Consider the following 24082-nt stretch of genomic DNA (forward strand, 5'->3'; position numbering starts at 1 on the left):
TTAGTAACGTTTGCTAAAATCATCTTCCTCTTACAAACAGAAATCTTCATCTCTTTTCTGTTTCAGAGTAAATAGTACATACCAGCACTATTTTAAAATAACAAACACTTGATTGAAGGATAAAAACTACATTTAAACACCAAAAAACTCTTAACCATCTCCGTGGAGATGTTGCCGGTGCAACGGCAAAGAGAATGACTGGGGTAGGCGGAGCCTAGGAGGGATCATGTGACCAGCTTTGCTGGGCTCTTTGCCATTTCCTGTTGGGGAAGAGAATATCCCACAAGTAAGGATGACGCCGTGGACCGGACACACCTATGTTGGAGAAAGACAGATTATACAAACAGATGCCAGCAGGAGTATACATCTGACACTTTGGGGCTTGGTTAGGAGTCTGAAAATCTGCACTATGTTATTAAAAAATAAGCAAAACTAAACATTGTTAATAAAACACTCCCAGATGGGCTATATAAATCATCTACAAAACATTTATGCAAATTGAAATTTGGTGTATAATGGCCCTTAAACAATGATCCTGTGGTCATAGTCCCCTGATGTAGGAGAAAGCAGGGAGCCAGAAACACACAGGGTGGGTAGGGAAATAAGTCTGTCCATACTGTCAGCAGGACAGAAACAAAAGGAAAGTAGGCATATGGGTGGGGTGGGACTTATATAACCTATAAGGTGGAGCTTTGGCTTTCTATCCCATCTCCTTGAAGGGAACAGTCATTGGGCTAGATTACAAGTGGTGCGGTAATGTTAGTTCACAATATTAAAATACCACGCCCGGGCTAATTAAATTTGCACTTGTCCTCACGTAAAGGGTTAGGACTAAATAAAATGTTGCACCAAATACAACATAAATACATTAAAATAAAAGTGTTACACTCATATATAAACTATCTGATAACAAATATTAATAGATGTCTCGGGGTCACATTTGACTCAGATCTTTCTTTCACTCCTCACATTCAGTCTTTGGCTAAAGCCTGCCGCTTCCACCTTAAAAACATCTCTAAAATTAGACACTTCCTTACACAAGACACAACTAAGATTTTAATCCACTCTCTCATCCTCCCCCGCCTCGATTACTGCAACTCTGTCCTCTCTGGTCTCCCCACCTACCGCCTAGCTCCTTTACAATCCTTAATGAATGCCTCTGCCAGACTCATCTTCCTTACAAGTCGCTCTTCATCTGCTGCACCTCTCTGCCAATCTCGTCACTGGCTTCCTCTTGCCTCCAGGATCAAACACAACATTCTCACTCTGACATACAAAGCTCTCAACTGCACTGCTCCCCCCTATATCTCAGATCTTGTCTCCAGATACTCTCCTTCCCGTCCCCTTCGCTCTGCTCAAGACCTCCTACTCTCCTCCTCTCTTGTCACCTCATCACACTCCCGTTTACAGGACTTCTCCAGACTGGCTCCCATCTTGTGGAACTCTCTTCTAGTTTTAAAAGCTTCAAGTGCTCCCTAAAGACTGTTCAGGAATGCATACAACCTACGCTAACCTTACTTTATACCAGTTCCTCTCCTCCATTGCTATCCCCTGAACCCCCCTAGCATGTAAGCTTAAGAGTCCAGCTGTTTGTTGATCACCTTCTCAAGAGCTGACTACAACAGTGCAACTCTTGGCAAGGCCCTCTACCCATTTGATCCCTATAACTGTTTTTTGTACTCCGCCTTTGTTAATAGCACTGCGGAATCTGTTGGCGCTCTACAAATAACCGATAATAATAATAATAATAGAAATATTTAAAAAGGTATATGACAAGGTTTTTGAATGGAAAAAAACTATAATGTATATATCTATACAAATACATGTCTAAATATGTGTGTATGTATATATATATATATATATATATATATATATATACACACATAGGTAGATATGTGTACTTATGTTTAAATGTGTATATAATTTATATACATACATATATACACACACATGTATATATACACTTTTGGAGCCCTTTCCACTCAAATACCTGAAGACATAAAAAACATAATTTATGTAAGAACTTACCTGATAAATTCATTTCTTTCATATTAGCAAGAGTCCATGAGCTAGTGACGTATGGGATATACATTCCTACCAGGAGGGGCAAAGTTTCCCAAACCTTAAAATGCCTATAAATACACCCCTCACCACACCCACAATTCAGTTTAACGAATAGCCAAGAAGTGGGGTGATAAGAAAGGAGCGAAAGCATCAAAAAAATAAGGAATTGTAATAATTGTGCTTTATACAAAAAAATCATAACCACCACAAAAAAGGGTGGGCCTCATGGACTCTTGCGAATATGAAAGAAATGAATTTATCAGGTAAGTTCTTACATAAATTATGTTTTCTTTCATGTAATTAGCAAGAGTCCATGAGCTAGTGACGTATGGGATAGCAAATACCCAAGATGTGGAACTTCCACGCAAGAGTCACTAGAGAGGGAGGGATAAAATAAAGACAGCCAATTCCGCTGAAAAATTAATCCACTACCCAAATCAAAAAAAGTTTCAATTTTTATAATGAAAAAAACTGAAATCATAAGCAGAAGAATCAAACTGAAACAGCTGCCTGAAGTACCATTCTACCAAAACTGCTTCTAAAGAAGAGAAAACATCAAAATGGTAGAATTTAGTAAAAGTATGCAAAGAAGACCAAGTCATTGCTTTGCAAATCTGATCAACAGAAGCTTCATTCTTAAAAAGCCCAGGAAGTAGAAACTTACCTAGTAGAATGAGCCGTAATCCTCCGAGGCGGGAATCCACCCGACTCCAAATAAGCATGATGAATCAAACGTTTAAGCAAGATGCCAAATAAATGGCAGAAGCCTTTTGACCTGGCAGAAAAGATAAAAAATAATAGCTTCAACATAGAATTTCAAAAACTCTTACCATATCCAAAGAAAGTAAGAATCTGACCAAAGAAGTCTTAGGAAAACAATAATTCCTCCCTAATGTTTGTTAGAATTTACAACTTTAGGTAAGAATTGAAATGAGGACAGCAAAAACCACCTTATCCTGATGAAAAAAATCAGAAAAAAGAGATTCACAAGAAAGAACAGATAATTCAAAAACTGTTCTAGCTGAAGAGATGTCTAAAAAGAACAATACTTTCCATGAAAGTAATTAATGTCCAGAACAAGCATATGCTCAAATAGAAGAGCCTGAAAAACCTTCAGAACCAAATTAAGACTCCAAGGAGGAGAAATTGGCTTAATGACAGGTTTGATACGAATCAAAACCTGAACAAAATGATGAATTTCAGGAAGTAACACTGCCTTATCCTGATGAAAAATCAGAAAAGGATATTCACAAAAAAGAGCAGATAACTCAAAAACTCTTCTAGCAGAAGAAAAAACCAAAAGGAACAATACTTTTCCAAGAAAGTAATTTAATGTTCAAAGAATGCATAGTTTCAAACGGAGGAGCCTGTAAAGCCCTCAGCACCAAATTGAGACTCCAAAGAGGAGAGATTGAATTAATGACAGGCTTGATACGGACCAAAGCCTGTACAAAACAATGAATATCAGGATGATTAGTAATCTTTCTGTGAAAAAAGAACAGAAAGAGTAGAGATTTGTCCTAACAAAGAACTGAAGACAAAACCTTATCCAAACCAACCTGAAAAAATAAAATTCTATGAATTTTAAAAGAATGCCAAGAAAAGTAGGTCTTCCAGACTCAATAATAAATCTTTCTAGAGACAGATTTACGAGCCTGAAACATAGTATTAATCAATGAGTCAGAGAAACCTCTATGACTAAAAATCAAGCGTTCAATCTCCATCCCTTCAAATTTAATGATTTGAGATCCTGATGGAAAAAATGGGCCTTGAGAAAGAAGGTCTGGTTTAAACGGAAGTGTCCAAGGTTGGCAACTGGCCATCCGAATGAGATCCACATACCAAAACCTGAGAGGCCATGCTGGAGCCACCAGCATAACAAACAAATACTCCATAAGAATTTTGGAAATCACTTTGGAAGAAGAACTAGAGGCGGAAAGAAATAGGCAAAAAGATAATTCCAAAGAAATGTCAATGCATACACTACTTCCGCCTGAAGATCCCCGGACCTGAATAGGCCCCTGGGAAGTTCTTTATTCAGATGAGATGCCAACAGATCTATTTCTAGAAATGCTCACATCTGAAAAATTGAAAAACATATCTGGGTATGAAAGACCATTCTCCCGGATGTAAAGCTTGATTAACAGAGATAATCCGCTTCCCAAATATCTATACCTGGGAAAAAAAACACATAATTTAGATAGGAGCTGGATTTAGCCCAAGCTAATATCCGAGACACTTCTGTCACAGCCTAAGGACTGATAGTCCTACCCTGATGATTGACATACACCATAGTTGTGATATTGTCTGAAAAATAATAAACGTCTCTTCTTCAAAAAGAAACTAACTGAAAAACTCTGAGAAAGCACGGAGTTCTAAAATATCAAATGGTAATCTCGCCTCCTGAGATTTCCAAATCCCTTGTGCTGACAGAGATCCTCAGACAGCCTCCCAACCAAAAAGACTCACATCTGTAGAGATCATGGTCCAGGTTGAAAGAAACGAAGAGACCTGTAGAACTAAATGATGGTGATCTTAACCACCAAATCAAGAGAGATAAATATTAGGATTCAAAGATTTAAAATGCGAAATCCTAGAATCCCTGCACCATAATTCAGCATAAAAGACTGGAAAGGTTCTTTCTATTGAAAATGAGCAAAGGGAATTGAATCCAATGCTGTGGCCATAAGACCTAAAACTTCTATGCATATATAGCAACTGAAGGAAATAAGAGAGACTAAAGGTACCGACAGACGGAACCCAATAAAATTGTCCCTTGTCTGATAAAAAGACAGTGACACAAACTATCTGGAAACCTAAAAAAGGTGACCCTTGTGTGAGGAATCAAGAGCTTTTGTTCCTGGAAGAACAAAGTGAATCATATGAGATTCCGCATCCTCAGAAAATAATCTGAATGAAAACAGAAAAAAGAAAATATGCATTTATTGTATCTAATGAAAACAAATTATGCTATCACTGACCAAAAAAAGGCAGAATAGTTTGAATAAAACTCCAAAATCCAGTTCCTAAAAATGGAACTGGAAGAAATACCCCAGAAGATTCCAGGTCTGAGCAGCGCTTGAACCCCACGGGTGATCAGCCATGCTTCAACAGTACCCAAAATATATAGGACCGAAACACACTTAAAAAAAGTGTTAGTCTTACTGGAATAAAATCAAAGAAATTTGGACCGAATAGAACCAAATAAATTTCAAAAAAGTCTAAACCTGCCCCTTGCCAGCCAAGCTGGAATACGGCACGTACATCGCAATTTTAGGGAGCTGATTTCGAACTGAAAAATTTCCAATTAAAAACATGTTACTTGGGAAAGAATTCAGGAATTCGTTCCTTAATAAGAACAACCAAACTAGTATAAGCTTAAAGTTTTAGTCTTAGAACTCAATCTTGAAGCCCAGAGTAACAGTTACGAATTGAATCCAATTATAAAACAAATAATTGATTATCTTAGAACAAAAGAAATATGGATTTTTAGAAATCACAAAATTCTTCTAGCTAAAACAGCTAAAGACATAGATTAAACCTCATTTGCGAAAATATTCAATAAAAAGAAGACACAAATGAAATTATTAGCATGATAGTCCAGTTAAAGGACCAGTCAATACACTGGACTTGCATAATCAATAAATGCAAAACAAGACAAATGCAACAGCACCTAGTCTAGTAAATTTTGTCCCTTTAACAATGCTAAAATAAATCATAATCTGATACTTGATCTTAAAGTAAACAGAATTTTTTTTTCCATAAATAAGATACAACCATCTAAAGGAAAATAAATACTATTTTGCTATAGAAACAATAGCATAATTAGTAGGAGTAGAGATAGCCCCAATAAATTGGAGAACCCTCCAAATTGAATTTAACTGCCGGCAAATATAGTTTAAAACCTTTGAAGAAGGAATAAAAGAAAATTCTCAGCCTATTCCATTCTCTAGTATGAGGAACTGGAAAAAAAAAAAAAAACCTCTGAAAACACAGAAGAATAAATAAGCAGAAATAGTGTTTAGCTAGTCTTGAAAAAGAACTAGTTACCTTAATATACAAAATAATCAACACCTTTTCAACAAAGAACAAATGTACTTTAATAAAAAAATAAAATAAAAAAGTAGATTTGTTAGTGTCAATATCTGTTGAAAAAAATTCTGAATGAGAAAAAACATCATCAGAGAAGGATAAATCAGTATGTTGTTGGTCATTTGAAACTTCAATAATTAAAAAAGATGTCAGACAAAGCCTTTAAAATAGAATCAGAAAAATATTCTTATAAATTTTCTAAATATTTCTTGTACATAAGATGTAAAAAGAATAGCAATATATAAAGCATAAATACTAATGGATTCTGCATGTAAAAGTTTATCATGATAACTTATTACAAACCATAGCTAAAGATAAACATTCATAACATTTAAAATAAATGAACTTAGCTTTGGTAGGACTAAACTCAGTCAACAGGAATCCCTTAGATTGTTTTGAAACAGGAACAGTGAAATCTTGCAATATGTAATAGAAAAAACACAATATTTAAAGCAAAATTATCAAATTCCTTAAATGACAGTTTCAGGAATGGGAAAAGAATGCAAAATAATAAGCTTCTAGAAACCAGAAGCAATAAAAAAGTGAGGTTTAAATAATGTGAGGAAAAAAAGTGGAACAAAAAATACGCCCACATTTTTTGGCGCCAAATATGACGCCCACATTATTGGCGCTAAATACAACGCCCATATATTTGGCGCCAAGTATGACGCCACATCCTCTGACGTCAGAACCAACGCCCACATTTTTTGGCGCAAAAAAATGTCTGAATACACATGCGTCAAAAATGACGTTTAAACAGAATACAACTTCCGGCGTCAACTACGGCGCCGGAAATGACGAAATTTTTGCGCCAAAAAAGTCTGCGCCAAGAATGACGCAATAAAAAGAAACATTTTCTGCCCCCGCGAGCCTAACAGCACACAGGGAAAAATGATCAATTGAAAATTTTCAAGGTAAAGAAAAATAAATTGAATTAAAATGCATTATCCCAAATAATGAAACGGACAGTCTGGATTTTAAAGGAATACTGATTATCCTGAATCATGGCAAATATAAGTTTAAAGACATATATTTAGAACTTTACATAGAAAGTGCCCAACCATAGCTTAGAGTGTCATAATAAAATAAGACTTACTTACACTAAGACACTCATCTACATATAGTAGACAGCCAAACCAGTACTGAAACGAGAATCAGTAGAGGTAATGGTATATAAGAGTATATCGTCAATCTGAAAAGGGAGGTAAGAGATGAATCTCTACGACCGATAAAAGAGAACCTATGAAATAGATCCCGTAGAAGGAGACCATTGAATTCAAATAGGCAATACTCTCTTCACATCCCTCTGACATTCACTGCACTCTGAGAGGAAAACCGGGCTCCAGCCTGCTGCGAAGCGCATATCAACGTAGAATCTAGCACAAACTTACTTCACCACCTCCATGGGAGGCAAAGTTTGTAAAACTGAATTGTGGGTGTGGTGAGGGGTGTATTTATAGGCATTTTAAGGTTTGGGAAACTTTGCCCCTCCTGGTAGGAATGTATATCCCATACGTCACTAGCTCATGGACTCTTGCTAATAACATGAAAGAAAAATCATTTATATTCAATTTTAATATTCAATAATGTGTTTTACAGTGTATGTACTGCAGATATTTTACATTCCAATGTTCTTTACATGGGAGAAAAAGTTCTATGTATTTTTAAATATACATATACTGTATGTTACAAAACAAAATTCAGATATATAAAGAAATATTTACTTAAAAATAAATAGAACATTTTCTACTATGTGAAGAACTTTGGAATGTAAAAACAGAATTTATGTTTACCTGATAAATTTCTTTCTCCAACGGTGTGTCCGGTCCACGGCGTCATCCTTACTTGTGGGATATTCTCTTCCCCAACAGGAAATGGCAAAGAGCCCAGCAAAGCTGGTCACATGATCCCTCCTAGGCTCCGCCTACCCCAGTCATTCGACCGACGTTAAGGAGGAATATTTGCATAGGAGAAACCATATGGTACCGTGGTGACTGTAGTTAAAGAAAATAAAATATCAGACCTGATTAAAAAAACCAGGGCGGGCCGTGGACCGGACACACCGTTGGAGAAAGAAATTTATCAGGTAAACATAAATTCTGTTTTCTCCAACATAGGTGTGTCCGGTCCACGGCGTCATCCTTACTTGTGGGAACCAATACCAAAGCTTTAGGACACGGATGAAGGGAGGGAGCAAATCAGGTCACCTAAATGGAAGGCACCACGGCTTGCAAAACCTTTCTCCCAAAAATAGCCTCAGAAGAAGCAAAAGTATCAAACTTGTAAAATTTGGTAAAAGTGTGCAGTGAAGACCAAGTCGCTGCCCTACATATCTGATCAACAGAAGCCTCGTTCTTGAAGGCCCATGTGGAAGCCACAGCCCTAGTGGAATGAGCTGTGATTCTTTCGGGAGGCTGCCGTCCGGCAGTCTCGTAAGCCAATCTGATGATGCTTTTAATCCAAAAAGAGAGAGAGGTAGAAGTTGCTTTTTGACCTCTCCTTTTACCTGAATAAACAACAAACAAGGAAGATGTTTGTCTAAAATCCTTTGTAGCATCTAAATAGAATTTTAGAGCGCGAACAACATCCAAATTGTGCAACAAACGTTCCTTCTTTGAAACTGGTTTTGGACACAGAGAAGGTACGATAATCTCCTGGTTAATGTTTTTGTTAGAAACAACTTTTGGAAGAAAACCAGGTTTAGTACGTAAAACCACCTTATCTGCATGGAACACCAGATAAGGAGGAGAACACTGCAGAGCAGATAATTCTGAGACTCTTCTAGCAGAAGAAATCGCAACTAAAAACAAAACTTTCCAAGATAATAACTTAATATCAACGGAATGTAAGGGTTCAAACGGAACCCCCTGAAGAACTGAAAGAACTAAATTGAGACTCCAAGGAGGAGTCAAAGGTTTGTAAACAGGCTTGATTCTAACCAGAGCCTGAACAAAGGCTTGAACATCTGGCACAGCTGCCAGCTTTTTGTGAAGTAATACCGACAAGGCAGAAATCTGTCCCTTCAGGGAACTTGCAGATAATCCTTTTTCCAATCCTTCTTGAAGGAAGGATAGAATCCTAGGAATCTTAACCTTGTCCCAAGGGAATCCTTTAGATTCACACCAACAGATATATTTTTTCCAAATTTTGTGGTAAATCTTTCTAGTCACAGGCTTTCTGGCCTGAACAAGAGTATCGATAACAGAATCTGAGAATCCTCGCTTCGATAAAATCAAGCGTTCAATCTCCAAGCAGTCAGCTGGAGTGAAACCAGATTCGGATGTTCGAACGGACCCTGAACAAGAAGGTCTCGTCTCAAAGGTAGCTTCCAAGGTGGAGCCGATGACATATTCACCAGATCTGCATACCAAGTCCTGCGTGGCCACGCAGGAGCTATCAAGATCACCGACGCCCTCTCCTGCTTGATCCTGGCTATCAGCCTGGGGATGAGAGGAAATGGCGGGAACACATAAGCTAGTTTGAAGGTCCAAGGTGCTACTAGTGCATCCACTAGAGCCGCCTTGGGATCCCTGGATCTGGCCCCGTAGCAAGGAACTTTGAAGTTCTGACGAGAGGCCATCAGATCCATGTCTGGAATGCCCCACAGGTGAGTGACTTGGGCAAAGATTTCCGGATGGAGTTCCCACTCCCCCGGATGCAATGTCTGCCGACTCAGAAAATCCGCTTCCCAATTTTCCACTCCTGGGATGTGGATAGCAGACAGGTGGCAGGAGTGAGACTCCGCCCAAAGAATAATTTTGGTTACTTCTTCCATCGCTAGGGAACTCCTTGTTCCCCCCTGATGGTTGATGTACGCAACAGTCGTCATGTTGTCTGATTGAAACCGTATGAACCTGGTCCTCGCAAGCTGGGGCCAGGCCTGGAGAGCATTGAATATCGCTCTCAGTTCCAGAATATTTATCGGTAGAAGAGATTCTTCCCGAGACCAAAGACCCTGAGCTTTCAGGGATCCCCAGACCGCGCCCCAGCCTATCAGACTGGCGTCGGTCGTGACAATGACCCAATCTGGTCTGTGGAACATCATCCCTTGAGACAGATTGTCCAGGGACAGCCACCAACGGAGTGAGTCTCTGGTTCTCTGATTTACTTGTATCTTCGGAGACAAGTCTGTATAGTCCCCATTCCACTGACTGAGCATGCACAGTTGTAATGGTCTTAGATGAATGCGCGCAAAAGGAACTATGTCCATCGCCGCCACCATCAACCCGATCACTTCCATGCACTGAGCTATGGAAGGAAGAGGAACGGAATGAAGTATCCGACAAGAGTCCAGAAGCTTTGTTTTTCTGGCCTCTGTTAGAAAGATCCTCATTTCTAAGGAGTCTATAATTGTTCCCAAGAAGGGAACCCTTGTTGACGGGGATAGAGAACTCTTTTCCACGTTCACTTTCCAGCCGTGAGATCTGAGAAAGGCCAGGACAATGTCCGTGTGAGCCTTTGCTTGAGGAAGGGACGACGCTTGAATCAGAATGTCGTCCAGGTAAGGTACTACTGCAATGCCCCTTGGTCTTAGCACCGCTAGAAGGGACCCTAGTACCTTTGTGAAAATCCTTGGAGCAGTGGCTAATCCGAAAGGAAGCGCCACGAACTGGTAATGTTTGTCCAGGAATGCAAACCTTAGGAACCGATGATGTTCCTTGTGGATAGGAATATGTAAATACGCATCCTTTAAATCCACCGTGGTCATGAATTGACCTTCCTGGATGGAAGGAAGGATAGTTCGAATGGTTTCCATCTTGAACGATGGGACCTTGAGAAATTTGTTTAAGATCTTGAGATCTAGGATTGGTCTGAACGTTCCCTCTTTTTTGGGAACTATGAACAGATTGGAGTAGAACCCCATCCCTTGTTCTCTTAATGGAACAGGATGAATCACTCCCATTATTAACAGGTCTTCTACACAATGTAAGAACGCCTGTCTTTTTATGTGGTCTGAAGACAACTGCGACCTGTGGAACCTCCCCCTTGGGGGAAGTCCCTTGAATTCCAGAAGATAACCCTGGGAGACTATTTCTAGCGCCCAAGGATCCAGAACATCTCTTGCCCAAGCCTGAGCGAAGAGAGAGAGTCTGCCCCCCACCAGATCCGGTCCCGGATCGGGGGCCAATATTTCATGCTGTCTTGGTAGCAGTGGCAGGTTTCTTGGCCTGCTTTCCCTTGTTCCAGCCTTGCATTGGTCTCCAAGCTGGCTTGGCCTGAGAAGTATTACCCTCTTGCTTAGAGGACGTAGCACCTTGGGCTGGTCCGTTTTTACGAAAGGGACGAAAATTAGGTCTATTTTTTGCCTTGAAAGGCCGATCCTGAGGAAGGGCGTGGCCCTTACCCCCAGTGATATCAGAGATAATCTCTTTCAAGTCAGGACCAAACAACGTTTTCCCCTTGAAAGGAATGTTTAGTAGCTTGTTCTTGGAAGACGCATCAGCCGACCAAGATTTCAACCAAAGCGCTCTGCGCGCCACAATAGCAAACCCAGAGTTCTTAGCCGCTAACTTAGCCAATTGCAAAGAGGCGTCTAGAGTGAAAGAATTAGCCAATTTGAGAGCATTGATTCTGTCCATAATCTCCTCATAAGGAGGAGAGTCACTATCGAGCACCTTAAGCAGTTCATCAAACCAGAAATATGCGGCAGTAGTGACAGGGACAATGCATGAAATGGGTTGTAGAAGGTAACCCTGCTGAACAAACATCTTTTTAAGCAAACCTTCTAATTTTTTATCCATAGGATCTTTGAAAGCACAACTATCCTCTATGGGAATAGCGGTGCGTTTGTTTAAAGTAGAAACCGCTCCCTCGACCTTGGGGACTGACTGCCATAAGTCCTTTCTAGGGTCGACCATAGGAAACAATTTTTTAAATATGGGGGGAGGGACGAAAGGAATACCGGGCCTTTCCCATTCTTTATTAACAATGTCCGCCACCCGCTTGGGTATAGGAAAAGCTTCTGGGAGCCCCGGCACCTCTAGGAACTTGTCCATTTTACATAGTTTCTCTGGGATGACTAAATTTTCACAATCATCCAGAGTGGATAATACCTCCTTAAGCAAAATGCGGAGATGTTCCAATTTAAATTTAAATGTAATCACATCAGATTCAGCCTGCTGAGAAATGTTCCCTAAATCAGTAATTTCTCCCTCAGACAAAACCTCCCTGGCCCCCTCAGATTGGGTTAGGGGCCCTTCAGAGATATTAATATCAGCGTCGTCATGCTCTTCAGTAACTAAAACAGAGCAGCCACGCTTACGCTGACAAGGGTTCATTTTGGCTAAAATGTTTTTGACAGAATTATCCATTACAGCCGTTAATTGTTGCATAGTAAGGAGTATTGGCGCGCTAGATGTACTAGGGGCCTCCTGAGTGGGCAAGACTCGTGTAGACGAAGGAGGGAATGATGCAGTACCATGCTTACTCCCCTCACTTGAGGAATCATCTTGGGCATCATTGTCATTATCACATAAATCACATTTATTTAAATGAATAGGAATTCTGGCTTCCCCACATTCAGAACACAGTCTATCTGGTGACATGTTAAACAGGCATAAACTTGATCAGAAAGTACAAAAAACGTTTTAAAATAAAACCGTTACTGTCACTTTAAATTTTAAACTGAACACACTTTATTACTGCAATTGCGAAAAAACATGAAGGAATTGTTCAAAATTCACCAAATTTTCACCACAGCGTCTTAAAGCCTTGAAAATATTGCACACCAATTTTGGAAGCTTTAACCCTTAAAATAACGGAACCGGAGCCGTTTTAAGCTTTAAACCCCTTTACAGTCCCTGGTATCTGCTTTGCTGAGACCCAACCAAACCCAAAGGGGAATACGATACCAAATGACGCCTTCAGAAGTCTTTTATAAGTATCAGAGCTCCTCTCACATGCGATTGCATGCCATGCCTCTCAAAAACAAGTGCGCAACACCGGCGCGAAAATGAGACTCTGCCTATGCTTTGGGAAAGCCCCTAAAGAATAAGGTGTCTAAAACAGTGCCTGCCGATATTATTATATCAAAATACCCAGATAAAATGATTCCTCAAGGCTAAATATGTGTTAATAATCAATCGATTTAGCCCAGAAAAAGTCTACAGTTTAAATAAGCCCTTGTGAAGCCCTTATTTACAATCGTAATAAACATGGCTTACCGGATCCCATAGGGAAAATGACAGCTTCCAGCATTACATCGTCTTGTTAGAATGTGTCATACCTCAAGCAGCAAGGGACTGCAAACTGTTCCCCCAACTGAAGTTAATTGCTCTCAACAGTCCTGTGTGGAACAGCCATGGATTTTAGTTACGGTTGCTAAAATCATTTTCCTCATACAAACAGAATTCTTCATCTCTTTTCTGTTTCTGAGTAAATAGTACGTACCAGCACTATTTGAAAATAACAAACTCTTGATTGAATAATGAAAAACTACAGTTAAACACTAAAAAAAACTCTAAGCCATCTCCGTGGAGATGTTGCCTGTACAACGGCAAAGAGAATGACTGGGGTAGGCGGAGCCTAGGAGGGATCATGTGACCAGCTTTGCTGGGCTCTTTGCCATTTCCTGTTGGGGAAGAGAATATCCCACAAGTAAGGATGACGCCGTGGACCGGACACACCTATGTTGGAGAAATATTCATAACTACCTTCAGGTTAGCTCAGTTGGTCTAATGCGGTGTTGGGTTAGCAGTGTTAGTTTTTTTTCAGTTTGCGCTCTCATTTGAAGTCTAGGGGAGAAGAATTTAGTACGGTCGCAATATCTGAAGTCATCGAGTTAGTGTGCGTCGGCTTTCGCTTGCATGCAAATTTTACTTTCAACTTGTAATACGCAAACATAACACTCCTTAAAAATAATAACTTACCAGATATCCCATAGAAATTGGAAGAGTCGTATATGCTGTTCTCAACAAGGGATGATTTTCCTATAGTTTTTGGAGACAATTTCTCTGCTGGTGGATTTGGGGTGGTAGCAGAACTCCTACGGAATATAAGGTTTAGTAAGTTTTTCATAAGCTTATCTAACAAAGATAACAATTTGATTTCCAAAACCTAGAAAAAGGTTCTAATATCTGTACGCTTGAACCTTACTTCAAGGTCAAACCTAAAATACACCTCTTCACAGAATGCAGACACACACCAGTACACAGTGAACAAGCAGAATGCAGACACACACACACCAGTACACAATGAACAAGCAGAATGCAGACACACACACACCAGTACACAACGAACAAGCAGAATGCAGACACACACACACCAGTACACAACGAACAATCAGAATGCAGACACACACACACCAGTACACAATGAACAAGCAGAATGCAGACACACACACACACCAGTACACAATGAACAAGCAGAATGCAGACACACACTAGTACACAATGAACAAGCAGAATGCAGACCCACACACCAGTACACAATGAACAAGCATAATGCAGACACACACACACCAGTACACAATGAACAAGCAGAATGCAGACACACACACACACCAGTACACAATGAACAAGCAGAATGCAGACACACACACACCAGTACACAATGAACAAGCAGAATGCAGACACACACCAGTATACAATGAACAAGCAGAATGCAGACACATACACACACCAGTGCACAGTGAACAAGCAGAATGCAGACACACACACACACACACACCAGTAAACAGTGAATAAGCAGAATGAAGACACACACAAACACACAGCGAACAAGCAGAATGAAGACACACACCAGTACACAGTGAATAAGCAGAATGCAGACACACACACCAGTACACAATGAATAAGCAGAATGCAGACACACACACCAGTACACAGTGAATAAGCAGAATGCAGACACACACACCAGTACACAGTGAATAAGCAGAATGCAGACACACACACCAGTACACAATGAATAAGCAGAATGCAGACACACACACCAGTACACAGTGAATAAGCAGAATGCAGACACACACACTAGTACACAATGAATAAGCAGAATGCAGACACACACACCAGTACACAGTGAATAAGCAGAATGCAGACACACACACCAGTACACAATGAATAAGCAGAATGCAGACACACACACCAGTACACAATGAATAAGCAGAATGCAGACACACACACCAGTACACAGTGAATAAGCAGAATGCAGACACACACATCAGTACACAATGAACAAGCAGAATACAGACACACACACCAGTACACAATGAACAAGCAGAATGCAGACACACACACACCAGTACACAATGAACAAGCAGAATGCAGACACACACACCAGTACACAATGAACAAGCAGAATGCAGACACACACACACCAGTATACAATGAACAAGCAGAATGCAGACACACACACCAGTACACAATGAACAAGCAGAATGCAGACACACACACCAGTACACAATGAACAAGCAGAATGCAGAGACACACACACCAGTATACAATGAACAAGCAGAATGCAGGCACACACACCAGTATACAATGAACAAGCAGAATGCAGACACATACACACACCAGTGCACAGTGAACAAGCAGAATGCAGACACACACACACCAGTAAACAGTGAATAAGCAGAATGAAGACACACACAAACACACAGCGAACAAGCAGAATGAAGCCACACACACACACACACACACAATGAAGAATTGTGTAATTCTTGTGTTATTCTTTGTAGAAAAGATATCTAGATAGGTAGCGTGCACATGCCTGACGCACTACATGACAGGAAATCATGCTTCCGCCTAGTGCTCCTGCTAATGTATAACATTGTTGCAAAGCTGCTGCCATATAGTGCTGCAGACACGTGCACACTCCTGAACTTTTTTTTTTTTTTTTACTTATATGTCTGAATCACAAAAGAAAATGTCAGGATTTCATACCCCTTTAAATCTATGATTATCTTATTATGATTCAATCTGGCCTTTAGTCCACAGACAACAAGGCTAATCACAGTCATACTGTTAGTATAACGTAACCTGTTCTGCAATTATTATCTGATAAAGCCAATTAGGAACAAACATGCAGCAGAGAGCTCAGCAGGGTACATTTCAAGCTGTGAGAATTAGAAATTGCTCAAATTTTCAGAGCTAAAAATTACACGAAAAGGGGGCAAAATAAAGAAAAGATATTGTAAAGTTTTTTTTTTTATTATTATACATAACTTAACATTTTATATACAAATCTCAAGGTATTTACTGTTCCATTATGAGAATATACTAGAGTGGACTTTTTTTTAATAGAGGTTTTTCTTCTTTTTTTAATCTGCTTGTTTTGTAAGGATTTGAAGGTGTTTTCGCCGGCATCCTTGACAGTGGAACTTTGTGAGCAGAAGTAAAATATTGCAAGTTAGATGCAACTGTATTGATTATAAATATTATATTGTATTGTATTGATTATAAAGAATCTGATCTCGCAAAATGACAGCAGTCAAAATAAATAATAAAACATAATTTATGTAAGAACTTACCTGATAAATTAATTTCTTTCATATTGGCAAGAGTCCATGAGCTAGTGACGTATGGGATATACAATCCTACCAAGAGGGGCAAAGTTTCCAAAACCTCAAAATGCCTATAAATACACCCCTCACCACACCCACAATTCAGTTTAACGAATAGCCAAGAAGTGGGGTGATATAGAAAGGAGTAAAAAGCACCAACAAAGGAATTTGGAAATAATTGTGCTTTATACAAAAAAATCATAACCACCACAAAAAGGGTGGGCCTCATGGACTCTTGCCAATATGAAAGAAATTAATTTATCGGGTAAATTCTTACATAAATTATGTTTTCTTTCATGTAATTGGCAAGAGTCCATGAGCTTGTGACATATGGGATAGCAATACCCAAGAAGTGGAACTCCACGCAAGAGTCACTAGAGAGGGAGGGATACAAATAAAAACAGCCAATTCGCTGAAAAAAATTAATCCACAACCCAAATATAAGTTTATTCTCATAAAAGGAAAAACTTAAATTATAAGCAGAAGAATCAAACTGAAACAGCTGCCTGAAGAACTTTTCTACCAAAAACTGCTTCCGAAGAAGCAAATACATAAAAACTGTAGAATTTAGTAAATGTATGCAAAGAAGACCAAGTTGCTGCTTTGCAAATCTGATCAACTGAAGCTTCATTCTTAAAAGCCCAAGAAGTGGAGACTGATCTAGTAGAATGAGCTGTAATTCTCTGAGGCGGGGCTTACCCAACTCCAAATAAGCTTGATGAATCAAAAGCTTTAACCATGATGCCAAAGAAACGGCAGAAGCCTTCTGACCTTTCCTGGAACCAGAAAAGATAACAAATAGACTAGAAGACGACTTCCTGAAATCTTTAGTAGCTTCAACATAATAGTAGCTTCAACATAATATTTCAGAGCTCTCACCACATCCAAAGAATGTAAAGATCTCTCCAAAGAATTCTTAGAATTAGGACACAAAGAAGGAACAACAATTTCTCTATTAACCTCTTAATGACCACAGCACTTTTCCATTTTCTGTCCGTTTGGGACCAAGGCTATTTTTACATTTTTGCGGTGTTTGTGTTTAGCTGTAATTTTACTCTTACTCTTTTACTGTACCCACACATATTATATACCGTTTTTCTCGCCATTAAATGGACTTATAATTTACTATAATTTTTTTTATAAAATATGAGGAAAAAATGGAAAAAAACACACTTTTTCTAACTTTGACCCCCAAAATCTGTTGCACATCTACAATCACCAAAAAACACCCATGTTAAATAGTTTCTAAATTTTGTCCAGAGTTTAGAAATACCCAATGTTTACATGTTCTTTGCTTTTTTTTGCAAGTTATAGGGCCATAAATACAAGTAGCACTTTGCTATTTCCAAACCACTTTTTTTTTTTAAATTAGCGCTAGTTACATTGGAACACTGATATCTTTCAGGAATCCCTGAATATCCCATGACATGTATATATTTTTTTTTAGAAGACATCCCAAAGTATTGATCTAGGCCAATTTTGGTATATTTCATGCCACCATTTCACCGCCAAATGCGATCAAATAAAAAAAAAAAGTTCACTTTTTCACATATTTTTTTTACAAACTTTAGGTTTCTCACTGAAATTATTTACAAACAGCTTGTGCAATTATGGCATAAATGGTTGTAAATTTTTCTCTGGGATCCCCTTTGTTCAGAAATAGCAGACATATATGGCTTTGGAGTTGCTTTTTAGTAATTAGAAGGCCGCAAAATGCCATTGGGCACCACACGTGTATTATGCCCAGCAGTGAAGGGGTTAATTAGGGAGCATGTAGGGAGCTTTTTTGGGTAATTTTAGCTTTAGTGTAATGTAGTAGACAACCCAAAGTATTGATCTAGGCCCATTTTGGTATATTTCATACCACCATTTCACTGCCAAATGCGATAAAATTTGGAAAAACGTTAAATTTTTCCAAATTTTAGGTTTCTCACTGAAATCATTTACAAACAGCTTGTGTAATTATGGCACAAATGGTTGTAAATGCTTCTCTGGGATCCCCTTTGTTCAGAAATAGCAGACATATATGGCTTTGGCATTGCTTTTTGGTATTTAGAAGGCCGCTAAATGCCGCTGCGCATCACACGTGTATTATGGCTAGCAGTGAAGGGGTTGGGGTTAATTAGGTAGCTTGTAGGGTTAATTTTAGCTTTAGTGTAGAGATCAGCCTCCCACCTGACACATCACCCCCTCCTGATCCCTCCCAAACAGCTCTCTTACCTACCCCACCCTACAATTGTCCCCACCATCTTAAGTACTGGCAGAAAGTCTGCCAGTACTAAAATAAAAGGCATCCCCCCCCTTTGCATATTTACATATGCTGCTGTGTAGGATCCCCCCTTAGCCCCCAAACCTCCCTGCCTCCCCCCCCCCAAACAGCTCTCTAACCTCCCCCTCTACCTTCTTGGCAGCCATCTTGGGTACTGGCAGCTGTCTGCCAGTACCCAGTTTACAATATATAGTCTCCTTTTTATTTGTTATTTTATTTTTTCTGTAGTGTAGCCCAAGACCAAACGCCACCCCCTCCCAGATCCCTTAGATTACTTTTTTGGGGCATTTCTTCCCCCCCCCCCTTCTTCCCACTTATACTTGATAATTTCTGTAGTGTAGCGGTTCCCACCCGCTCCCTCCCCATGCACGCGCCCGCCCGCCGCCCCCCGACTGTCCCGCCCCCCTCTGTGTCTTAGAACCCATCGATGGCCGCCCACCCGCCTCCCACTGCAGCTCCCACCCACCAACGAATGCGGCCATCAATGTCCGGTGTAGAGAGGGCCACAGAGTGGCTCTCTCTGCACCGGAGGGGTACAAATTGTTATTGGAGGATGCCTCGATATCGAGGCATCCTGCAATAACCGGAAAGCAGCTGGAAGCGATCAGGATCGCTTCCAGCTGCTTTCCAAACCGAGGACGTACGCCATACGTCCTCAGGCGTTAACTGTATTTTTTCTGAGGATGTATGGCGTACGTCCTCGGTCATTAAGGGGTTAATGTTGTTAGAATTCACAACCTTAGGTAAGAATTAAAATGAAGTCCGCAAAACTGCCTTATCCTGATGAAAAACCAATAAAGGAGAATCACAAGAGAGAGCAGATAATCCAGAAACTCTTCTAGCAGAAGAGATGGCCAAAAGGAACAACACTTTCCAAGAAAGTAGTTTAATGTCCAAAGAATGCACAGGCTCAAATGGAGGAGCCTGTAAAGCCTTCAAAACCAAATTAAGACTCCAAGGAGGAGAGATTGATTTGATGACAGGCTTGATACGAACCAAAGCCTGTACAAAACAGTGAATATCAGGAAGTTTAGCCATTTTTCTGTGGAATAATACAGAAAGAGCAGAGATTTGTCCTTCCAAGGAATTTGCAGACAAACCCTTATCCAAACCATCCTGAAGAAACTGTAAAATTCTAGGAATTCTAAAAGAATGCCAAGAGAATTTATGAGAGGAGCACCATGAAATGTAAGTCTTCCAAACTCAATAATAAATCCTTCTAGAAACAGATTTACAAGCCTGTACATAGTATTAATCACTGAATCAGAGAAACCTCTATGACTAAGCACTAGGCGTTCAATTTTCATACCTTCAAATTTAATGATTTGAGATCCTGATGGAAAAACGAACCTTGAGACAGAAGGTCCGGTCTTATTGGAAGTGGCCAAGGTTGGCAACTGGACATACGAACAAGATCCGCATACCAAAACCTGTGAGGCCATGCTGGAGCCACCAGCAATACAAACAATTGCTCCATGATGATTTTGGAGATCACTCTCGGAAGAAGAACTAAAGGCAGGAAAATATAAGCAGGTTGATAACACCAAGGAAGTGTCAACGCATCCACTGCTGCCACCCGAGGATCCCTGGACCTGGACAGGTACCTTAGAAAGTTTCTTGTTTAGATGAGATGCCATCAGAACTATTTCTGGAAGACCCCACATCTGAACAATTTGAGAAAACACATCAGGAGGGAGAGACCACTCTCCCGGATGTAAAGTCTGACGACTGAGATAATCCGCTTCCAAATTGTCTATACCTGGGATATGAACCGCAGAAATTAGACAGGAGCTGGATTCCGCCCAAACAAGTATCCGAGATACTTCTTCATAGCTTGAGGACTGCGAGTCCCACTCTGATGATTGACATATGCCACAGATGTGATATTGTCTGTCTGAAAACAAATGAACGGTTCTCTCTTCAATAGAAGCCAAAACTGAAGAGTTCTGAGAATCGCACGGAGTTCCAAAATATTCATTGGTAATCTCGCCTCTTGAGATTTCCAAACCCCTTGTGCTGTCAGAGATCCCAAAACAGCTCCCCAACCTGAAAGACTCGTATCTGTTGTGATCACAGTCCAGGTTGGACGAACGAAAGAGGCCCCTAGAACAATACGATGGTGATCTAAACACCAAGTCAGAGATAGTCGAACATTGGGATTTAAGGATATTAATTGTGATATCTTTGTATAATCCCTGCACCATTGATTCAGCATACAAAGCTGGAAAGGTCTCATATGAAAACGAGCAAAGGGGATTGCATCCGATGCTACAGTCATGAGACCTAAAACTTCCATGCACATAGCCACTGAAGGGAATAACTGAGACTGAAGGTTCCGACAGGCTGCAACCAATTTCAAACGTCTCTTGTCCGTTAGAGACAAAGTCATGGACACTGAATCTATCTGGAAACCTAAAAAGGTTACCCTTGTCTGAGGAATCAAATAACTTTTTTGTAAATTGATCCTCCAACCATGTTTCTGAAGAAACAACACTAGTTGATTTGTGTGAGATTCTGCAGAACGTAAAGACTGAGCAAGTACCAATCGTCCAAATAAGGAAACACCGCAATACCCCGCTCTCTGATTACAGAGAGTAGGGCACCGAGAACCTTTGAAAAGATTCTTGGAGCTGTCGCTAGCCCAAAAGGAAGAGCAACAAATTGGTAATGCTTGTCTAGAAAAGAGAATCTCAGGAACTGATAGTGATCTGGATAAATCGGAATATGAAGATATGCATCCTGTAAGTCTATTGTGGACATATAAATGCCCTTGCTGAACAAAAGGCAGAAAAGTCCTTATAGTCACCATTTTGAAAGTTGGTACTCTTACATATCGATTCAAAATTTTAAGTTTCCAAAACTGGTCTGAATGAATTTTCTTCTTTGGGACAATGAATACATTTGAATAAAACCCCAGACCCTGTTCTTGAAACAGAACTGGCATGATTACCCCTGATAACTCCAGGTCTAAAACACACTTCAGGAAAGCCTGAGCCTTTACTGGGTTTGCAGGGATGCGTGAGAGAAAAAATCTTCTCACAGGCGGTCTTACTCTGAATCCTATTCTGTACCCCTGAGAGACAATACTCTGAATCCATTGATTTTGGACCGAATTGGACCAAACATCTTTAAAAAATCTTAATCTGCCCCCTACCAGTTGAGCTGGAATGAGGACCGCACCTTCATGCGGACTTGAGGGCTGGCTTTGATCTCTTAAATGGCTTGGATTTATTCAAATTCAAGGAAGGCTTCCAATTGGAAACAGATTCCTTGGGGGAGGGATTAGGTTTCTGTTCCTTATTTTGTCGAAAGCAACGAAAACGGTTAGAAGCTTTAGATGTACCCTTAGGTCTTTAACCCTGAGGCAAAAAAACTCCCTTCACCCCAGTGACAGTTGAAATTATTGAATCCAACTGAGAACCAAATAACTTATTACCTTGGAAAGAAAGAGATAGCAATCTGGAATTATAAGTCATGTCAGCATTCCAAGATTTAAGCCACAAAACTCTTCTAGCTAAAATAGCTAAAGACATAGATTAAACATCAATTTGGATTAAATAAAAAAAATGGCATCACAAATAAAATTATTAGCATGTTGAATCAAGTTAACAATGCTAGATAAATCATGATCCAATACTTGTTGCGCTAAAGATTCCAACCAAAAGGTTGAAGCAGCTGCACCATCAGCCAAAGAAATTGCAGGCCTGAGATGACCCGAATAAAAATAGGCTTTCTTTAGAAAAACTTCAAGTTTCCTATCTAAAGGATCTTTAAAAGAAGTACTATATTCCGTAGGAATAGTAGTGCATTAAGCAAGAGTAGAGATAGCCCCATCAACTTTGGGGATCTTTTCCCAAAACTCTAAAGTAACTGCTGGCAAAAGATACAATTTTTTAAACCTTGAAGAAGGAATAAAAGAAGTACCAGGCCTATTCCATTCCTTAGAAATCATATCTGAAATAGCTTCAGGAACTGGAAAAACCTCTGGAAAAACCACAGGAGGTTTATAAACAGAATTTAAACGTTTACTAGTTTTAATATCAAGAGGACTAGTCTCCTCAATATCCAATATAATCAACACTTCTTTAACAAAGAATGAATGTACACCAGTTTAAATAAAAAAGTAGATTTGTCAGTGTCAATATCTGAGGAAGGATCTTCTGAATCAGATAGATCCTCATCAGAGGAGGATAATTCAGTATGTTGTCGGTCATTTAAAATTTCATCAACTTTATGAGAAGTTTTAAAAGACCTTACATTGATTAGAAGGCGGGATGGCAGACAAAGCCTTCTGAATAGAATCAGCAATAAATTCTTATAAATTCACAGGTATATCTTGTACATTAGCTATTAAAGGAACAGCAACAGGCAATGTACTATTACTGATGGACACATTCTCTGCATGTAAAAGTTTATCATGACAATTTAATACAAACCACAGCTGGAGATATAACCTCCACAAGATTACAACAAATGTACTTAGCTTTGGTAGAACTGTTATCAGTCAGCAGGGTTCCAACAGTGAATTCTGAGACAGGATCAGATTGAGACATCTTGCAAATGTAAGAGAAAAAACAACATAGAAAGCAAAATTATCAATTTCCTTATATGGCAGTTTCAGGAATGGGACAAAAAATCTTGCGCCAAAAATGACGCAATATACTTTGGCATTTTGTGCCCTCGCAAGCCTAATTCTGCCAGCGAATTTAAAATGACAGTCAATTGAAAAAAAGACTATACCCCAGGTAAGAAATACATTTTCCTAAAAATGCATTTCCCAGATATGAAACTGACAGTCTTGCAAAAGGAAATATACTGAAACCTGAATCATGGCAAATATAAGTACAAAACATATATTTAGAACTTTATATAAATACATAAAGTGCCAAACCATAGCTGAGAGTGTCTTAAGTAATGAAAACTTACTTACCAAAAGACACCCATCCACATATAGCAGATAGCCAAACCAGTACTGAAACGGTTATCAGTAGAGGTAATGGAATATGAGAGTATATCGTCGATCTGAAAAGGGAGGTAGGAGATGAATCTCTACGACCGATAACAGAGAACCTATGAAATAGATCTCCCGTGAGGAAAAACATTGCATTTAATAGGAGATACTCCCTTCACATCCCTCTGACATTCACTGTACTCTAAGA

General features: G+C 39.6%; 1 protein-coding gene across 1 annotated transcript in view; it reads right to left on the minus strand.

Annotated features, from left to right (window-relative positions):
• MVB12A (multivesicular body subunit 12A) overlaps window positions 1-24082 on the minus strand; it is a 105797-nt gene that overhangs the window by 22005 nt on the left and 59710 nt on the right. Inside the window, exon 7 of the mRNA XM_053721738.1 lies at window positions 14025-14140. Within this exon, the coding sequence (XP_053577713.1) occupies window positions 14025-14140 (116 nt within the window). The remainder of the gene's footprint in view (window positions 1-14024; window positions 14141-24082) is intronic.

The sequence above is a fragment of the Bombina bombina genome, chromosome 7 (genome assembly GCF_027579735.1).
Source record: "Bombina bombina isolate aBomBom1 chromosome 7, aBomBom1.pri, whole genome shotgun sequence".
Classification (NCBI taxonomy): domain Eukaryota; kingdom Metazoa; phylum Chordata; class Amphibia; order Anura; family Bombinatoridae; genus Bombina; species Bombina bombina.